At 37.1% G+C, this 20,326-nt stretch overlaps 4 protein-coding genes across 6 annotated transcripts in view; 1 reads left to right on the top strand and 3 right to left on the bottom strand.

Annotated features, from left to right (window-relative positions):
* Nucleotides 1-2,461, bottom strand: part of LOC138324234 (UNC93-like protein MFSD11) — a 32,150-nt gene extending 29,689 nt beyond the window's left edge. Inside the window, exons 1-2 of the mRNA XM_069269311.1 lie at nt 2,348-2,461; nt 255-319 (exon numbers count right to left, since the gene is read on the bottom strand). Coding sequence (XP_069125412.1) covers nt 255-319; nt 2,348-2,452 — 170 coding nt within the window. The 5' untranslated portion in view covers nt 2,453-2,461. The remainder of the gene's footprint in view (nt 1-254; nt 320-2,347) is intronic.
* The window catches only part of LOC138322733 (carbohydrate sulfotransferase 11-like), a 263,446-nt gene that overhangs the window by 136,290 nt on the left and 106,830 nt on the right, over nt 1-20,326 (bottom strand). The window lies entirely within an intron of this gene.
* LOC138322729 (serine/arginine-rich splicing factor 2-like) lies at nt 2,708-4,757 on the top strand. 3 transcript variants are annotated; one of them, XR_011208464.1, is made up of 3 exons: nt 2,710-3,194; nt 3,569-3,917; nt 4,259-4,757. XR_011208464.1 is itself a non-coding variant. In XM_069266797.1 (2 exons), exons 1-2 carry the CDS (start codon nt 2,848-2,850, stop codon nt 3,801-3,803), a joined length of 567 nt encoding a protein of 188 aa, XP_069122898.1. In that variant the 5' UTR covers nt 2,708-2,847; the 3' UTR covers nt 3,804-4,225. The 3 variants fall into 3 exon arrangements, 2 of the variants coding, with proteins under 2 accessions (XP_069122898.1, XP_069122897.1); XM_069266797.1 differs by lacking the exon at nt 4,259-4,757 and having other exon boundaries at nt 2,708-3,179; nt 3,569-4,225; XM_069266796.1 differs by lacking the exon at nt 4,259-4,757 and having other exon boundaries at nt 3,569-4,225.
* On the bottom strand, nt 13,331-15,742 carry LOC138322728 (uncharacterized). Its single transcript, XM_069266795.1, has 4 exons — nt 15,320-15,742; nt 15,070-15,180; nt 14,798-14,938; nt 13,331-14,697 (listed from the first exon to the last, which is right to left on the bottom strand). Exons 1-4 carry the CDS (start codon nt 15,362-15,364, stop codon nt 14,536-14,538), a joined length of 459 nt encoding a protein of 152 aa, XP_069122896.1. The 5' UTR covers nt 15,365-15,742; the 3' UTR covers nt 13,331-14,535.

The raw sequence follows: 20,326 nt of genomic DNA, 5'->3' as shown, positions 1-20,326 counted from the left end.
TTAAGGATGTTTCTGGCCAAAGGTTACAAACAATGCAGAACTCTATGACTAGTAGTACAGCAATTTAAAGAGTTTACCTTTATTTCCTCTATTGGGCCCGCCCCTCCTGATCCTGCCCCCCCCCCCCCCCAAATCAATTGTGTAAATAAAATAAATAAGAAGAAAAACACTTATGAAATGAACTATCAAATGTTCTCATTATTTTGTGGGTGATATTGTTGTAGATGGAAATGATTTAACCAATATATCCAAACCTTATAGAACCATCTCCTGTGAAAGTTCCATTTGAATCTTTTCTGGCACTCTTCAAGACAGCAGTCTAAAAATTAACAATATGATCATAATAAAACAAACAAAATTTCAACATATAATATTTTTAAAAATTTTCATTTTTTAGATAAAATTGAAAAGGTAAATTTTCATTACTGAATTTTCTCTAGGTGTTACATAAATCGGGTCCATCACAGATAAAGTGGGTGTCATTAGTAATTAATTAATTAGTACCATGGACAGTACTTTAGATAAATACATTGGTTGAAATAATATTTTTACTCAGCATTTTAGAACATGTAATAATTATTAAAATAAAGATTGGTTGAAGTCACAAAATTTGTATAGAAACACTTGGATACTTTCTTATATATGATTTCATTTAAAGTGTACAAGAATTTAATCAAGAAATAGCGCCAATTTCATCATATGTACATATACTCTAAATCTGTTTTTTTTTTCTTCAGCCATTGGCAATTATATGAGAATACTACTGCAAACAAAATGCTGCTTTCCCACACAAAATCATTGAAGTGTGACATATCTAGATAGAATTGCAGTCATTTAATTAAAACTCATAAAAGGTCATACAAAGCATTAATTTAGACTAGTCATCATGCATATGCTGTATTGCTAGTCTCTAGTATATTTAAATGGGAATTAAGTCTCTATACATGCCTCTTTTACTTAAGTTTCAAACTAGGGAGAGATAATGTAGAAAGTCTGATAATATAAGGTCAGAAAATTAAATCACTTGATTAAAGAATTCAATAAGTATAAATCATTTATATTTTCCTGCAATGCAGAGATCTACGTAAAAATCTTAGTTACATTTATTTCAATATGATTATCTTGTATCCTATATAATTAGTATAAGATTTGTAAAAATTTCTATTCAACTTTGCCATTCATATAGCATATTTTAATTGAATAGTATACAGATACAGTTGCCTTCCAGTGAGATTTTTCCTTTACTCAGTCAGTATAGAATGGCAGACCAGTAAGTCTGGGATAGCAGCTATAAGGGTTGAACCAGGTTGACTACTTATGCCCAGTTACAGATACATCTGTAACAGGAGAGTAGAAAATGTAGCGACCAGATCGGGATTCGAACCCAAGACCAGTGATGACTATCACCTACAATTTTAACTATTGCGATACCATTGCTATCGGGGAAAACACTATTGTGATAATTTACAAATTTTTGTCGACTACAATTGCAATAGTATTGTGATAGTATTGCATTCTGAATTATATCAAAATTCAGTTGATGAATTGGCCGCCACGAAGTACATCTAATTCAGTATTGGTTTAGAGTTACTTCCCTTTACCTGCTAGCATCAGTAATAACTCTAATGTAATGAAGATCATGATTGAAAACATTGTCGGTGTTTGTGTTTTGATTAAATAGCATGGAAAAAGTGAAATTTTATTGTGACTGTGAGTCTGTTTATCAATCCTTTGTAAGTACACGATTTTAGTCGGCCAAACAGAAAAATATCTGACAATGGAAACTATCAATAGTTTGGCGTGCTATTGTGACTTTTTGAAATTGCCATCGATTGATCGAGTTGAGAGGCATACAATCGTAATATATTGATAGTCCGATGTATTATTACACCCCTCTGTACCTCCATACACTAGCAGAGTGCTGTATCGACTGAGCTACCTGGTCACCGATGATCGACACAGTCCAATCCTGCTACACATCAAACAAACCGTTTCCGTCATTCTAAACCAATATCTATAAATTCTTTATCTGTTTATTGTATTTTTTTAGAAAGAATGTTTACTGCTAGTTTTATAGCTAACTAATTTCGTATGAATTTTAAGATGGTTGAAGTTGTTAGGCTTTCAAAGAGGTGATACACCAATTTCATAAAAAATATGCCAAAGGGCATTGCATTGACACGTACATCTCGTCCATTTAGCAGTTGTGCTAGAGCTTATGCTGGGAAATGGGGCGAGTTGTCCAGAGTAAGTAAACAATTCATTTAGGACGTGTTTGAAGTTTCCTTTTTCGTTTGGGAAGATAACAATAACCGAATTATCCGTATGCATTTCATACTAACTTTACCTCTGACATCCCTGCAGTTTGAAACGCCGTGAATAGAAACATAAAGGCGAATCCTACAAGGATTATATTAAGCAGCCGCGAGTCACATCCACCTTCTTCCGCCATCTTGTTCGAAATACAAATGTCACATGATTTCTACCATTGACCTGACGGATTCTAACGAAGATTACTTTTTATAATTAATCAATTAAAAAATAGATTTAGTAGATGATTTATTTTCTTTTAAAATCATAATAGTAATTTGTTTTTAATAAAAGTTTTTGAACATCAAAACTAAAATTAATTTCTTTAAAATCAACAAGGTAGAAAATGCGCTCAATGTTAAATTACGTTTGAAACAAACATACAGGCGATCAAGATTTCAGAACCGGTGACGTCATTACCGCATGAGCGCGAAGAGGAAGCGTTTCACCCACGTTGCGTGACAAAGGCAGAAATATTTATCGACTTAGCTGATTTTAAGAAACACTGTCGCATTTGATTTGTTAGTTAACTTCAAAATGAGCAGTTATGGTCGTGGACCGCCCGACATTGAAGGGATGGCATCCCTCAAAGTGGACAATTTAACATACAGGACAACGCCGGAAGATTTGCGGCGTGCCTTCGAAAAATATGGCGACGTTGGAGATGTGTATATTCCCCGCGACAGATTCACACGTGAAAGTAGGGGATTTGCCTTTGTGCGATACTATGACAAACGCGATGCTGAGGATGCACTGGACAGTATGGATGGTGCCATTATGGATGGCAGAGAACTGAGAGTACAAATGGCAAGATACGGTCGTCCAAGCGAGTCCCACCGGAGTGGTCGAATGCAACAACGGCGTTATGGGTATGGAAGATCTCGGTAAGAGATTCATTACCTTTTCCCATTATAAATTTGATTAAAAAAATATTCACCATGGCTACAGCTTTTTAGAATGTTTGCTTTCCTTCAAAAATCAATAGGCCTATTTGAATACGGAATGTTCGGCATAGATCTCTCTATTCTTGGTCATCGAATCGATCAAAAGATACTGTATCAATAATTAAGTCTTCACTCTTATTATTTTTAATTCCCACACAATGTAACTGAAAAGATTAGAACCAATGCCTCTTGTTTTTTATTTAATTCTTAATTAATTTATGGTCTAGATCAATTGAATAATTCAATTTCAATTAGTCGTTTTAATTTGCAAATTAAAACGCATTGAAATATTTTGTATGGTTTCTTTTTTCTAGGCGATCAAGGTCACGGTCCAGATCTCGGTCAAGGGGAAGACGATCAAGGTCACGATCAAGGAGAAGGCGAAGTAGGTCTAGATCACGCAGCCGCTCTAGGTCAAGGAGCTACAGCCGTAGTCATAGCAGGAGCAAGAGTGGAAGCCGCAGCAGAAGTGGGTCTAGGGATATCTCCAAATCTCCTTCAAGATCACCTGGTCACAGAAATCATGATGATGAATGTGATGATGATTGATCTCTAACTTGAAATCACCATCAGGAAAAGAATGAGACATTCATCATAGCATATCCTGTCCCATGTTTGGCTGAGCACATACTATCATTCAAGTCGATCAAGTGACAGTGAAAGGTTACTATCACCAATTTTATTGATACTCATCCTCACATGTTGTAAAAAAACTTCATTTTTAATCAAAGCAAGATTATCATTGCAATCGGTCAGTCGTACTTGTAAAAGGATGTTAAATTGTAGGGAGAGATGAGTTTCGTTATCATTTACTGATTACAGATTCGTGCTTGGATTATCATGTTATCAGAAATGAGATGACAGTTAATAATGCATGTAATGTAAATGATTATGAGAACCAAACTTATTTTTATTCATGTACGATTCATACTCATTTAATTGTAAATAAATCATTCAATCATTTCCATTAACACATGATTTCTTCTATTTCACATGTGCTGTAGGAGCAGTAAGGTGTTAGTTATGCTGTGTGCTGAATACAGCTGAGAAAGAGGGGCTTGCAGAGTGTACTGCCAGGGGTTCGAGAAATCCTGCCGTAGCAGTTGCTGTATTTGCTCTGCAGTCCGGAGTGTTGCTGGTCATGCTCGGGTTGCAGATCCTGTTAGCTGTTTCTTCTTCAAGATTCTATTTTCAAAATTATTTTAATTTTTTAAAACACAAAATTTGAACAGCAAATTTTATTAAGTTCTCACAACGTTATCAAATGGAAATTGTAAAAGATCTAACGACAAAATTTTTTATTTTATTTTTTTTGTTAAATCGTCGGAATCGAGTAATGAGTACTGCACCATCACAATTAAACGATCAGTATTAAAAAATGATTTGGGACATTTTCTATCCTTAGAAAATGATTGAATTTAGGAAATTTTGAAAATTATTAATCTGGTACTTGATTAATACTTTCAGCACCTTGATTAAAAGTTTATTTCAAAATCCAAACAGTTTACCCGACTTCATTTAATGATAAAAAATGTTCTTTTGCTTTCATGTTTGATTTCAACTGCACACTTCAATGCCAGTTTTAGATATGGTTTGCTAGGTTCAATGAAAATTACTTTTGCTTACTTGAACCATATACCATGCATCTGTCGTCACCAACCAAGTTTCCATTAAAGTATTTAAGGGAGAGCAACAGAACTTGCTATTCTAACAAATGTTGGTTTCGTGAGTAATTGTAATTAGCCTGTAAACACTTATTTACGTTGACCACAAGTTTCATTTATTAACACCTTTTGCCCCAAAATTGTTTAGTAAGAAATAATACAGGTGTCTTGTACGGGAATCAGTGCTCATGAAATCGACAATTGAATGGTGAACTCTTTAATGGTGAGATCTGAAGCTCCCCGTTAAATAGTGGCTATACCTCTATAATCAGTACCTTATTGTCTGGGTTTCATTAACAATAAGAACTCTACTATTGGTATTGGTTCATATGAATTGCTCAAAGTTGGTGATATTTAGTTCTGCTGATCTGTGATAAAGTCTTGATGTTGCTATATAGCGTTTGAATTGGGTAGGGGAGATAATAATTTTGCTTTGGTGTGTCTCTTTGTATTGTAGGTTCTGATTTCACACAAAAAAAGTGCTCCCATCACCAGCACCTCTTCACAAATGACCGTAATTGGCCAAAGGGGCACCATTATTCAGAGCATTTTTAGATGTTTTTGTGTCGCCTGCAACGCAAAGGGCGGCGCTTAGGTATCACTATGTCTGTGTCTGTGCGATAGATTATGTAATTATTGTCGCATTTCAACCAAATTTAGTATAGCTTTATATCAATGAGATCTCGGATGAGTAGATAGATATAATTGGTCAATTTCAAAATTCGTCAATATTTACAAGAGTTACGCGACTTTAAAATCGTCAAAACAAAAAAATCCGTGGATTCCAGTCGGTTACTTAAATATTTATCTTCCAATTTCAACCAAATTTTACAAATTGTTTTATATCAATGAGATCTCCGATGAGTTCAATAATGGTCAAAATCCGTCAGTATTTGCAAGAGTTTCATGACTGAAAAATTGCCAAAATAGATAAATCCATGGATTCCGCTCGATAACTTTAGTATATATATTTTCCGATTTCAGCCAAATTTTGTGTGTTGCTTTATATCAATAAGATCTTAGATGGGTTTGATTCTGGTCAAAATCTGTCTATATTTGCAAAAAAGTTACAAGACTTTGAATTCGTTGAAACATGGCTTCCACTTGACAACTTCAGTATTTATTGTCCGATACTACCAAATTTGGTATATATTGCTTGATATTAATGAGATCTTGGATGGGTTCGATACTTCTCAAAATCTGTCAATAATTGCAAGAGTTACGGGATTTGATTACTTAATACCTAATTATCAACAATATTTTCAACTGTAAATAACTAAATAAAAAATTGTGATGCTGTGTAGGGCGACGCATCCACTTCCAAGTGTATTTTCTAAAACTTATTATAACCAACTTGACGTTTTTAAGTGAAGTATTGAAGTAGTGATTTGCATTACTCAATTATCAGTTATAGACAACAATCTTGACATCAAAGGAGACTAATAGAATCTTACATGGGTCTGTGAAGTGGACAGGGATATGTCAACCCGAGTGAAAGATTTTGGCCCTCAACCCAAGGGTTGACGGGCAAAATCTTGTACGAAGGTTGAGATATCCCTGTCCACTTCAGAGACTCGTGTTTGATTCTTTTTCTCCCATACTTTGTAGAAAAAATGATGACATTCCACTTGGTTTCCAGCTTTTTCATTGCAGCTTTATCGCATGAACGTCGTTATGTGTTTAAATTGATGACTTCATCTACAATGCACGCCGCATGTATTGATGACGTAACGTTATTTTCTAGCGCGTGTGAGCTGTCTTGCACCCACCCTCCTCTTGTGTAAGATAAGAGATATTTTTCCCCTAACATCCATGGGATATATTGCGAAGTATGGGAGAAACAGTTATCTATCTATAAGTTCTTTTGAGATACAATTTTGGAGCTAGGGAACAGTTTTTATGAATTTTGGCTCTGACCCTCTGTGCAGGGGTTGAAAAAATAGGTTAAAAAACAAGTTCCATTCATTTACAGTATTTTGTCTATATAAATCTTTTCCCTCGGTAATATTGTCTATACAAACCTTATGTGTGACAACACGGACTGTCCATATATCTTTAAATCTATAGACTATCCACTGATAAGGAGGAAGTTTGCTTGGTAATCTTAAGGTGTAACGTGACGCTACACTTTATGAAGATAATTGAAGGGAGCTGTCTCAAATTTCATGTGCTAGGTCCCTGGTTATGCATATTGCATTTTGGGACCGATCGGTGAACATGATGGCCGACAGGACGCCATCTCGGATTCTGACAATTGAAGTTTGTTACAGCTATTTCTCCGAAAGTACTGAAGGGATCTGTCTCAAATTGCATGTGCAGGTTCCCCTAGGGGTCTAGTTGTGCATATTGCATTAAGGGACCGATCGATGCACAAGGTGGCCAACAGGCCGCCATCTTCGATTTCGATAGTTGAAGCTTGTTACCACTATTTCTCATAAAGTACTGGAGTGATCTGTCTCAAAAAAATTACATGCAAGTTCCCCTAGGACCTTCGATGTGCATATTGCATTTTCGGACTGATCGGTCAAAAAGATTGCCGACAGGTAGCCATCTTGGATTTTGATAATTGAAGTTTGTTACTGTTATATATCTCAGAAAGTACACAAAGGATCTTTCTCAAATTCCAGATGTAGTAAAAGTTTGAAAAGATCCCTCTTTCGTTTATCAGACATAGACCATTCTTTGGTGGGCGTCAAGATCCCTCTGGGATCTCTTATGATTTGTTTACTTGTCAGTAGTACAGGTATCTATAAATATAGAGCTGTGAAGCATCCCTGGTTCAGCTCTCTTTCAGCAGGTTCGAGTAATCTAAAGGACCTGTTACAGCAACGTATTTTTGCCGACGAACCAATTTACTATACAGTAACAAAACCCTGGTGCATGTTGTAGTACTATGACAGAGAATCTGTAAGATATCATAATTTTAAAAAAATCAAAAGGGCGTAGGGGTCTTAATCCAGTAACGTTAGACGTCGGTATTGAGAAACTTTTGATTGGCAATACCAACATGACGTAATGATCAAAAGTCTCGTCGTGCGTCACCTCTAAGATTGTTAGAAGATATAGGTCTGTGCTAGGGATGATTTACTAGTAATGTTTTCCTCGCGAAGTGTACGCAAGGATTCCTTTTTTTGGCACAAAACTATATAAAATTAATGTTCAATTTCGTAAACGATATCATTTTCTCAAAGTTATATATTTCTGCAAATTTTGATTGAATATTTGTCGCTTGAAACATAAACAAAAATGGAAAAATTTCATGAATTTGGAGGTCTATTTTTAGCAATATCAAATTTCGCACAAAAGTGGTACACTCGCTATTAAGCCTATCATGAATGTCAGCAAAAGATGGTGATAATTTAAGAAAACTCTGAAACCGGTAAAGTTATCATATAAAGATCAAACTGTTGGAAGGTATGTTGTTAGAAAGTTCAAGCAAATACTACAACTTTGCTCGGAATTTTTAATTTGGAAAACTAAATTATTTATTTTCATACATTCATGATTACATAACTGAAGGTTCATCTAATGTTCAAAATAATTTGTATGATAAGATATGGTGAAATAACTGCGTATGGGTGCTCATTCAGAAAATGTAAGGGAATTGTATGTATTGTATATTTGGTCAATTTCTACGAAATATCAATGTCGTATATGACACTATCCTGTTAACTTAATAACACACAAAAACAGAATATTCAACTTGAGAATAAATGTATCCACATGATAACAATATTTAAGGAAAATTCTAACATTTTAAGTTAAAGACTATATATTTGTAAAAAAAAAACCATCACAGTCAGCAATTGTTTTCGTTGTTTTGAAATGTATGGTGTTTTTAGGATTGTCTCACGACGTAAAATACAACCTGAAATGTATGGTGTTTTTAGGATTGTCACACGACGTGAAATACAACCTGAAATGTATGGTGTTTTTAGCACGATGAATCGTAGCTTATAGCATGACCCCTAGTTTTGAAAATCACCTTGTGAACAGGATATTCGCTCAAGTTATACATCATTAACAGCAATGAAAATTGGCAGAGACATGTAGTTATAGATAAGGACGGAACTGATAAAACTTGGCGACAAACAGACATAAACTGTATTTTTGAGGAACTAAAATATATTTCATTCATTCTTTGTAGTAATATTTAAACGAGAAACACAATGCATGATGGGAAATTATATGGCCGACGGTACCACTTCATACAAAAGAAGTATAATTTAAGAAAAGATCAAGGGAATTAAGAGATATTCATTATTTTTCTATTCTTAAATATGTTACTCAAAGTGTCATGACACCATAATTACTGGTGTTGGATAATCTTTATTCCCTGGACAGTGTTACAAGTCGGGTGCCCTAGTTTCATCTAGCCAGCTATATGTGTGTGTAAATGTGTTGCATATACTCTTTACTGTTAAAGGGAAAAACAATGGTTGAGAGTTAATTAATGTATTTTGTTATCAAGGCCCTGGGAAAGGCTCTACTGTAGCTGCCAACGTCAATTTGTTGACACGTAGTACACATTCCGTTGTGCCGAGACCCAGCCAAAGTAACGAGTGCATTGTTATCTTAAAGGGCCACTACCTTTCCGAAACGGCTTTTAATTTTTAAAATAGGAATGTAAAACGAGATCATCAGATGGTGGGCTATTCAAATCGCCTTTCGTCCGTGGTCCGTCGTCCGTCCGTCCTTCCGTCCGTCCGTCCGTCCGTCCGTTAACAATTCTTGTTACCGCTATTTCTCTAAAAGTACTGAAGGGATCTTTCTCAAATTTCATATGTAGGTTCCCCTAGGACCCTAGTTGTGCATATTGTATTTTGGGACTGATCGGTCAACAAGATGGCCGCCAGGCAGCCATCTTGGATTTTGATAGTTAAAGTTTGTTACCGCTATTTCTCAGAAAGTACTGAAGGGATCTTTCTCAAATTTCATATGTAGGTTCCCCTAGGACCCTAGTTGTGCATATTGCATTTTGGGACTGATCGGTCAACAAGATGGCCGACCAGCCGCCATCTTGGATTTTGATAGTTAAAGTTTGTTACGGCTAATTCTCAGAAAGCACTGAAGGGATCTTTCTCAAATTTCATATGTAGGTTCCCCTAGGACCCTAGTAGTGCATATTGCATTTTGGGACTGATCGGTCAACAAGATGGCCGCCAGGTAGCCATCTTGGATTTTGATAGTTAAAGTTTGTTACCGCTATTTCTCAGAAAGCACTGAAGGGATCTTTCTCAAATTTCATATGTAGGTTCCCCTAGGACCCCAGTTGTGCATATTGTATTTTGGGACTGATCGGTCAACAAGATGGCCGACCGGTGGCCATCTTGGATTTTGATAGTTAAAGTTTGTTACCGCTATTTCTCATAAAGTATTGAAGGGATCTTTCTCAAATTTCATATGTAGGTTCCCGTAGGACCCTAGTTGTGCATATTGCATTTTGGGACTGATCGGTCAACAAGATGGCCGACCAGCCGCCATCTTGGATTTTGATAGTTAAAGTTTGTTACCGCTAATTCTCAGAAAGTACTGAAGGGATCTTTCTCAAATTTCATATGTAGATTCCCCTAGGACCCCAGTTGTGCATATTGCATTTTTGGACTGATCGGTCAACAAGATGGCCGACCGGTGGCCATCTTGGATTTTGATAGTTAAAGTTTGTTACCGCTATTTCTCAGAAAGTATTGAAGGGATTGTTCTCAAATTTCATATGTAGGTTCCTCTAGGACCCTAGTAGTGCATATTGCATTTTGGGATTGATCAGTCAACAAGATGGCCGCCAGGTAGCCATCTTGGATTTTGATAGTTAAAGTTTGTTACCGCTATTTCTCAGAAAGCACTGAAGGGATCTTTCTCAAATTTCATATGTAGGTTTCCCTAGGACCCCAGTTGTGCATATTGCATTTTGGGACTGATCGGTCAACAAGATGGCCGACCAGCCGCCATCTTGGATTTTGATAGTTAAAGTTTGTTACCGCTATTTCTCAGAAAGCACTGAAGGGATCTTTCTCAAATTTCATATGTAGGTTCCCCTTGGACCCCAGTTGTGCATATTGCATTTTGGGACTGATCGGTCAACAAAATGGCCGACCGGTAGCCATCTTGGATTTTGATAGTTAAAGTTTGTTACGGCTAATTCTCAGAAAGTACTGAAGGGATCTTTCTCAAATTTCATATGTAGGTTCCCCTAGGACCCTAGTAGTGCATGTTGCATTTTGGGACTGATCGGTCAACAAGATGGCCGCCAGGTAGCCATCTTGGATTTTGATAGTTAAAGTTTGTTACCGCTATTTCTCAGAAAGCACTGAAGGGATCTTTCTCAAATTTCATATGTAGGTTCCCCTAGGACCCTAGTTGTGCATATTGTATTTTGGGACTGATCGGTCAACAAGATGGCTGCCAGGCAGCCATCTTGGATTTTGATAGTTAAAGTTTGTTACCGCTATTTCTCAGAAAGTATTGAAGGGATTGTTCTCAAATTTCATATGTAGGTTCCTCTAGGACCCTAGTTCTGCATATTACATTTTGGGACTGATCGGTCAACAAGATGGCCGACCAGCAGCCATCTTGGATTTTGATAGTTAAAGTTTGTTACGGCTATTTCTCAGAAAGTATTGAAGGGATTGTTCTCAAATTTCATATGTAGGTTCCCCTAGGACCCTAGTAGTGCATATTGCATTTTGGGACTGATCAGTCAACAAGATGGCCGCCAGGTAGCCATCTTGGATTTTGATAGTTAAAGTTTGTTACCGCTATTTCTCAGAAAGCACTGAAGGGATCTTTCTCAAATTTCATATGTAGGTTCCCCTAGGACCCCAGTTGTGCATATTGCATTTTGGGACTGATCGGTCAACAAAATGGCCGACCGGTAGCCATCTTGGATTTTGATAGTTAAAGTTTGTTACCGCTATTTCTCAGAAAGTATTGAAGGGATTGTTCTCAAATATCATATGTAGGTTCCTCTAGGACCCTAGTTCTGCCTATTGCATTTTGCGACCACCATCTTGGATTTTGATAGTTTAAAGTTTGAAAAGCAGAAAAAAGAAGTGTAAGTTTGAAAAGCAGAGAAAAGATCCCTCTTTCATTTGTCAGACATAGATCAATTTTTGGTGGGCGCCAAGATCCCTCTGGGATCTCTTGTTAGAATTGGGATATGTAAAACGAGATCAATAATTTTGTAGAGTCGCAGAAGTTATTAACTATACGTTTACTAGCACACTTATCATCACCTTCAGAACTGTTTAATTAGAATAAATAAAATATTAATTTTCATAACGCGGGTCGTTTTATGTTTCCCGCCGTCGTCCTAAATGCCGCGCGGTAGTTGACTATCACTGCGCCAAACGGCAAAAACAGCGAAATGAATCTCAACTTTTATCGTACATTAGACAGGAAATCTTGCATATGTTTGGTGTTGTAACCTCATCTTAAGCCATCTATATATATTTTCTTTTGTTATTAATGTTTTTAAGAAACCTTTAAATTTTGCTCCGGAAAGGTAGTGGGCCTTTAATTGTGAAATTTATATAATTGTATTTATGAAAATGAGATAAAAGATAAGTAATTAATTTCAACGTATTGAAGCTAATTCAGTTTACCTCTTATAACCAGGACAGCCAAACATCTTTGATTTTTTTTTGTCACCTATAATGAATTAAGCCCTCCTCCAGCAGGTATCTTTAAAAAGTCTAGTCAACTTATAATTAACACTTTGATTATACGTACACGTAGTTGTACATGTGTGATACCGATAAGCAATCATATAGGAAAAAGTTTCCCCAAATATTTTTATCATATTACAATATTCTGATAAATATGAATTAACAGCATTTTTCTAATATTACAGTTAAGTTGATGCTATTTGAATTGGTCCCAAAAATATTCACACAAAGAAGATGCTGCCACACTAAAGTCCTGCTCAGAAAAACTGTTCTCCACAAATCCATTTTTTTATAAAACTGTTGATCTATATATCAATTAGCATTTAATAATGACATATGTCTTGAAAGAATTGTATGATTGTTTTAATACCAACATTGATAACAAATACCAGTGGTCATTTGAATTTTCCTAATTAATTATTAGTTTAAACAATGCATATAAGTGATAATAGGGAATATAAGTCAAAACCAATCATTGAACATTAATTAACTGGACCATCGTGCTACGAGGCCATTGGCCTCTTGTTAAAATTGTCGCACGACGTGAAATACAACTTGAAATGTATGGTGTTTTTAGGATTGTCGCACGACGTGAAATACAACCTGAAGTGTATGGTGTTAAGGATTGTCTCACGACGTGAAATACAACCTGATATGTACGGTGTTTTTAGGATTGTCGCACGACGTGAAATACAACCATGTTGCCATATAACGACTTTCCAGAACATGGACACAATCCGTAGCCAAGTTAAAATGTTTTTTAACAAGTTTTATTTACTTTGAGTCTGCTGAAACTCATCAGTTAGATAAACATACAAACATTAATACATGCCATTCAAAAAAATCATAAGATAATAACTAATTGATTAATAAAGATCGTTTTGCGTTCGCAGTCTTCAGGTATTTTGCAATGTTCCGTAATTCTTTTACATTTGTTTCATGAATTTTTGACGGATGTTAGATCAGTATCCCAATTATCAGCCATGCTATCACAATATCCCGATTATTAGCCATGCTATCCCAGTATCCTTATTATCAGCCATGCTACCCCAGTATCCCGATTATCAGCCATGCTTTCCCAGAATCTCGATTAAATTCGCGGAGAAGACACATTACCGTTAAAATACACAGTCCACACTGTCATCTGTATTGTTTGATCTCTCAAGCGGAACTATCACAATCTAAAGTCGGTACTCGGCCAGTATTTTTACAGATGTGTCCAACAAACAAATATCGTGTCACATCGATAGAGTCATGATATACTCAATCAATTATTTGTTGGTACATGTAGATGAAGTCTATGAAATTCTGAAAGCTATCTTTGTTTGAACAATATTTTCCAACTTTGAACTTGTCATGCTTGTCCCCGAAATAGACCTTATGTAGTGAGGTAATAATCATCCTACAATGTATGAACGCATAAACTGACATGACATTGGTATAGGTATATATATTTTCGTGGGGATGTAAATTCGTTGATTTTGGTCAAATAACGAAATCCACGAAATTTAAACCCCCATGAAAAATAATGATTTGACAGTATCCCGACTGTCCGTCCTGCTGTCTCGGTATCCCGACTGTGCGCCCTGCTATCCCATTATTCCGACCATCAGTCATGCTATCCTAGTATCCCGGCTGTCCGCCTTGCTATCCCAGTATCCCGACTTTGCACCCTGCTATCCCAGTATCCCGACTTTGCACCCTGCTATCCCAGTATTCCGACCATCAGTCATGCTATTCTAGTATCCCGACTGTGCGCCCTTCTATCCCGGTATCCCGACTTTGCGCCCTGGTATCCCTACTGTCAGTCATGCTATCCCAGTATCCCGACTCCAGTCATGTTATCCCACTATCCCGACTCCAGTCATGTTATCCCACTATCCCGACTCCAGTCATGTTATCCCACTATCCCGACTCCAGTCATGTTATCCCAGTATCCCGACTCCAGTCATGTTATCCCAGTACCCCCAGTGCCAGTAATATAACCATCACTATGACTACTGATACTGTGAGTAGAATGGTGCTACAGAGTAAGATACTCAGTCGTCTGTTCTGCTTACGAAGAAGCCAATTCACGCGTCTTGCTTTCTCCCGAAATGCATTGGCTTCTTTTGACTGCAACATAAGAGCAGATTCGAATTTATTGTGATACAAATAATATGAAACGACAAAATAAAACCAATTACATTATACATAGTGCTTCTAATATTCTTACATTTTTCTCGACAAAGAACTCCAGTTCTTCTGTCTTTTCTGCTCGTGCGCCAGCTTCCTTGATGATTACATCCATCACTCTGTCCTGAAACGTAGTGACCTTTAACCTTACGTTCTCCTCGTCGTCATATATCTCGGATACCTGTGTACGGTATTAATGCATTTAGTTTATATTCTAGTACTGCACGTTTCAAATACATGGTGTTTACTTTTTAGTATTCACGGTTTCAGACAGATTACCATCACAATATTAAATAGAGGTCTTATACGTACATCTACTTGCTCGAATTCGTCCGCAATATCAGCAAGGTTTGACGTTTCTGATTCCTCATCTTCAGACAGTGTTTTATTCCCTACTGGGATATCGTCAGACGAGTACAGCTCCTGAAATATAAGGCCTTCTTTAGTACTAGTTTAACATGGTGAGGTCATCTTGACAGCGTCACAATAATGATTTGTGTGTCAGAAAATGTTGCTACCGATGGTTGTTTTCATTTAGTGTCCATAAGATATTGTAACTCACAAACATATGTAAAGAGATGAACCTGCGTCGATGATGTATTCTCATTTGGGATGTTTCGGATTTGAATCTAATCAGTCGTGATTAAACACGTGTTACAAAGCCAAATTGCTGGTGTCCGCTTGCCTTATCACTCAAACTGCGCATGCTCAAGGAGCGTACCATATCACAAGTATACGGAGAAAGCATTTATGAATTATCAAATGATTAAAGCACTTCAGTCGGCAATCTCATCCTCGAAAGGCTAAACTTAAACTTTTAAAGATGCTCCACCGCTCACAAAAGGCATTTTTTCTCTATAAAAAAAATGAGCAGACGATTTAGTATTTTTCTTCAGTTACAAAAATTGCTTACTTTATATCATTACCACCATTGATAAGTTTGAACTTCTTACTTTACTTCAGGATAAAAATATTAAAAATAAGTAATTGCATCCCGGAAAAATTCCGTGGCATTATATCCTACATGGAATGCATTACTGATTGCGCATGCCCTGAAAGCAAAATGAATTATTTCAAATTATTATTTTTTTGTGTAAATTAGACAAAACGAAAATGAAGGATGCTTACTGAATCTTATTCAAATTTTGATATTTGTCTTTTCTCGAAGAAGTAAAACCACAAATTAGAAACCAGGTTTTTACGTGGATTCTACGTGTACCACAATTTACCAGGTCCATATATATGTGGACTAGGAAACCACCAGGTTACTGTACATGTAGACTTAAAAATTACCAAGCCATTGTGTTGTGTTGACTAGGAATTACCAGGCCATTGTGTTGTGTTGACTAGGAAATCGCCAGGTCCCGGTACTTATGAATTACCAGGCCATTCTGTTGAGAGAACACAAACTGCATGTTTCCGTTCGGCTTCAGATTTACTTCAGGGAAGTAAACACGTCTACTTCCGTCATTCTGAGTGAGTTTTTACCAAGAATTATTTATTTCTGAATGAAGGCAAAGCTGAATATTTAGATATATACACATAATTATCTGCCCTTGGGTGAAGTTTTGTGATTGTTGCAATCATTAAAGCAACGTTAAATTACGCTCACAAACGGCGTTACTATCAATACCAGTTGTACATGTCAAACCAACCCATGTCTAATCCGAGTCAATGTGTATTCCGGAAGGGTTGTATGGCTGACTCCCCTCCTACAACACACTCTCCGTGATATTCACGTTTATATATGACCTGACTCCCCTCCTACAACACACTCTCCGTGATATTCACGTTTATATATGACCTGACTCCCCTCCTACAACACACACTCTCCGTGATATTCACGTTTATATATGACCTGACTCCCCTCCTACAACACTCTCCGTGATATTCACGTTTATATATGACCTGACTCCCCTCCTACAACACACTCTCCGTGATATTCACGTTTATATATGACCTGACTCCCCTCCTACAACACACTCTCCGTGATATTCACGTTTATATATGACCTGACTCCCCTCCTACAACACACTCTCCGTGATATTCACGTTTATATATGACCTGACTCCCCTCCTACAACACACTCTCCGTGATATTCACGTTTATATATGACCTGACTCCCCTCCTACAACACACTCTCCGTGATATTCACGTTTATATATGACCTGACTCCCCTCCTACAACACACTCTCCGTGATATTCACGTTTATATATGACCTGACTCCCCTCCTACAACACACTCTCCGTGATATTCACGTTTATATATGACCTGACTCCCCTCCTACAACACACTCTCCGTGATATTCACGTTTATATATGACCTGACTCCCCTCCTACAACACACTCCCGTGATATTCACGTTTTATATATGACCTGACTCCCCTCCTACAACACACTCTCCGTGATATTCACGTTTATATATGACCTGACTCCCCTCCTACAACACACTCTCCGTGATATTCACGTTTATATATGACCTGACTCCCCTCCTACAACACACTCTCCGTGATATTCACGTTTATATATGACCTGACTCCCCTCCTACAACACACTCTCCGTGATATTCACGTTTATATATGACCTGACTCCCCTCCTACAACACACACTCTCCGTGATATTCCACGTTTATATATATATGACCTGACTCCCCTCCTACAACACACTCTCCGTGATATTCACGTTTATATATGGCCTGACTCCCCTCCTACAACACACTCTCCATGATATTCACGTTTATATATGACCTGACTCCCCTCCTACAACACACTCTCCGTGATATTCACGTTTATATATGACTCCCCTCCTACAACACACTCTCCATGATATTCACGTTTATATATGACCTGACTCCCCTCCTACAACACACTCTCCGTGATATTCACGTTTATATATGACCTGACTCCCCTCCTACAACACACTCTCCGTGATATTCACGTTTATATATGACCTGACTCCCCTCCTACAACACACTCTCCGTGATATTCACGTTTATATATGACCTGACTCCCCTCCTACAACACACTCTCCGTGATATTCACGTTTATATATGACCTGACTCCCCTCCTACACAACACACTCTCCGTGATATTCACGTTTATATATGACCTGACTCCCCTCCTACAACACACTCTCCGTGATATTCACGTTTATATATGACCTGACTCCCCTCCTACAACACACTCTCCGTGATATTCACGTTTATATATGACCTGACTCCCCTCCTACAACACACTCTCCGTGATATTCACGTTTATATATGACCTGACTCCCCTCCTACAACACACTCTCCGTGATATTCACGTTTATATATGACCTGACTCCCCTCCTACAACACACTCTCCGTGATATTCACGTTTATATATGGCCTGACTCCCCTCCTACAACACACTCTCCGTGATATTCACGTTTATATATGTGTACCCTTAGTAGTGTTCACTGACGGACTTTTATGACGGACAGGACATGTGACGGTTACGGACATTGACGAAGTTGTTTGATTGGTCAGTGTGGTCAGTTTAACGTATTTGATATATATCTTTTTGTATTTCGGGATATTTGAATTTCGTCCCTGTGCTTGGTTGGACGTTTGGTTTGATCGGTCGAGAAATTCATTAATTTGGGTAAGTCTTGCTTTTCGGTTGTTCTATTATTTGTTCTTTATCTTGGTTAATACATTATTCTATTCTCCCAGTATGAAAATGGTTTGAATGTGAGTATTAATAATTTGGATATTTTTAAAATATGAAATATATACGGATAAACATGTATTGTATACATGTGATCCGATTATTGTAATTGTAAAGTGTGTAAAATGTCTAAGTTATATATTTGTGAAATGAAGTAAGAATTGTATGTTCTTTTATATTGTAGTTCAATCTGTTGTGATTGCATGGTCGTACGGAGTTAGTATACATCAATTACATTGATACACCATACGTGTTGTAAGTGTGTGTTTTTACTTTCATATATCATATCTATTTTTCAATAATACGTTTTTCGGTATTGTGTGAAATGTAAAGTTTGTCTTTGCAAGTTATTCGCGTGATTCGGTGTTTGAATGAATGATATATGATTTGAGAGTTGAATATTCTAATTGTGTTTTATTATATTTACAGAATGTTTTTAAAATGGAATAAAACATCATAAAGGAATGTGAACCCAGCGGGTTTGTCATTTATTCAACAAATTCCACCCGCTACAAATGGCGCCCATGTAGGGACTTACTACTACAAGAGTATTGTGATTACTACTCCGTCTGACTGAGGGTCCGGAGATCGGAGGGTTTGCGCACCTCCTTGCGCATGACATGACGAGTTCACCGATCGAGCAGTTCCGCCGGAACTTTTCATCTTGGGACGTTCACGAACACGACACCTACACACCGGATGTTGTTTTCAAGCACACATCTCCACATGTTGACTTCACTAACTTTCACATGTTGGAGAGATAGCCTGCCTGTACTGACGGGAATTGATGTTATTTAACTTGTTCAGTGACTGCTATACAGTGCATGGATTATTTATTGTGTTATTCTGTGTATTCAATTGGAAATTAACTGTTGTCATGTGTTTATTCTTGTGCTATTCTACCTACACTGAATGTGAGAATGGAGTGATCGTGTTCCTGCCCTGCTGGTTACCTGCTTTGAGGTTAGTATTTTCACTATTCTAGTTGTCTGTTTAGTTGATTTTCTTTCCACTGGTTCTTGTATGGTAGTATATATAGGGTGTTGTTTTTACTTCGCCGGTGGTAGTTGATTTACTGAATTGACCAAGACACTATAACTGACATTACACATCATGACTTCCATTAGCTGCGATGACGTAGCTCTGAACGACGGACGGCAGATTTCTGACAGATGGTCGTCGTCAGAGCTACGATTCCGTCCCATTGCCCGTAGTGTTGCAAAACATCCAGCGGTGAAAATGTTGCATTTCATGTGTGTCATGTAATTTTTAATTAAATTCAACAATATCAAACATTTTTAACATAAAATGATTATTTATTTACCCACCTCCATGTCTAAATTATGTTTTGAAGCACTTTTGAATGGCTCTCATCTCCGACACGGCTCACTAAGCCGCCATGATGCTTCTCGTTAGAAAGTCTCGCGCTCCAAATATGGCACCTAGTACCATATATGGAATGACCTACAAATTTCACTGCGAAAGAAATAAATGTTACAAAGTTTTTAACATGAACTTTAAAAAATTCTTTTTTGCTTAATTCTTAATAATACTTACATTTGTTCAGTTTCACCATATTTATTCTTAGTTTGTTGGCTTTTTTAAAACTTTTAAACATATTTTACCTGTTGAGTGTTTCATTTCGTCACGGTTTCCGGTAAATCAAACATGGCGGCGTATTTGAACAGAATTATACATGTGTTGTGTTTGCCTTGGATTTTACCACTAATAGTTGATGAAAGATTATAATCGAAAGGTTTGTGAATTGAATATTGATCATAGTTGTCAGAACAATACAGTTACATAAGGATAATACCCGAAAAATATTTTTTATCAGTCTCAAAGTGCCCGATGTGGATCACATCGGGGCTTGCAACACT

The sequence above is a fragment of the Argopecten irradians genome, chromosome 5, assembly GCF_041381155.1.
Source record: "Argopecten irradians isolate NY chromosome 5, Ai_NY, whole genome shotgun sequence".
Taxonomy (NCBI): Eukaryota; Metazoa; Mollusca; class Bivalvia; order Pectinida; family Pectinidae; genus Argopecten; species Argopecten irradians.
Note: the sequence above shows the minus strand (reverse complement) of the source record. Positions and strands in the feature narration are given on the sequence as shown.

What these genes read in the sequence shown, in the direction of transcription:
- LOC138322729 (XM_069266796.1), top strand. Translation starts at nt 2,848, where the DNA reads ATGAGCAGTTATGGTCGTGGACCGCCCGACATTGAAGGGATGGCATCC. An exon ending in TATGGGTATGGAAGATCTCG is followed by an intron (nt 3,195 to 3,568) that starts GTAAGAGATTCA and finishes TCTTTTTTCTAG; the next exon opens with GCGATCAAGGTCACGGTCCA.
- LOC138322728 (XM_069266795.1), bottom strand. Translation starts at nt 15,364, where the DNA reads ATGAGAATACATCATCGACGCAGGTTCATCTCTTTACATATGTTT. An exon ending in ACGAATTCGAGCAAGTAGAT is followed by an intron (nt 14,939 to 15,069) that starts GTACGTATAAGA and finishes TACCGTACACAG; the next exon opens with GTATCCGAGATATATGACGA. An exon ending in AGTTCTTTGTCGAGAAAAAT is followed by an intron (nt 14,698 to 14,797) that starts GTAAGAATATTA and finishes CTTATGTTGCAG; the next exon opens with TCAAAAGAAGCCAATGCATT.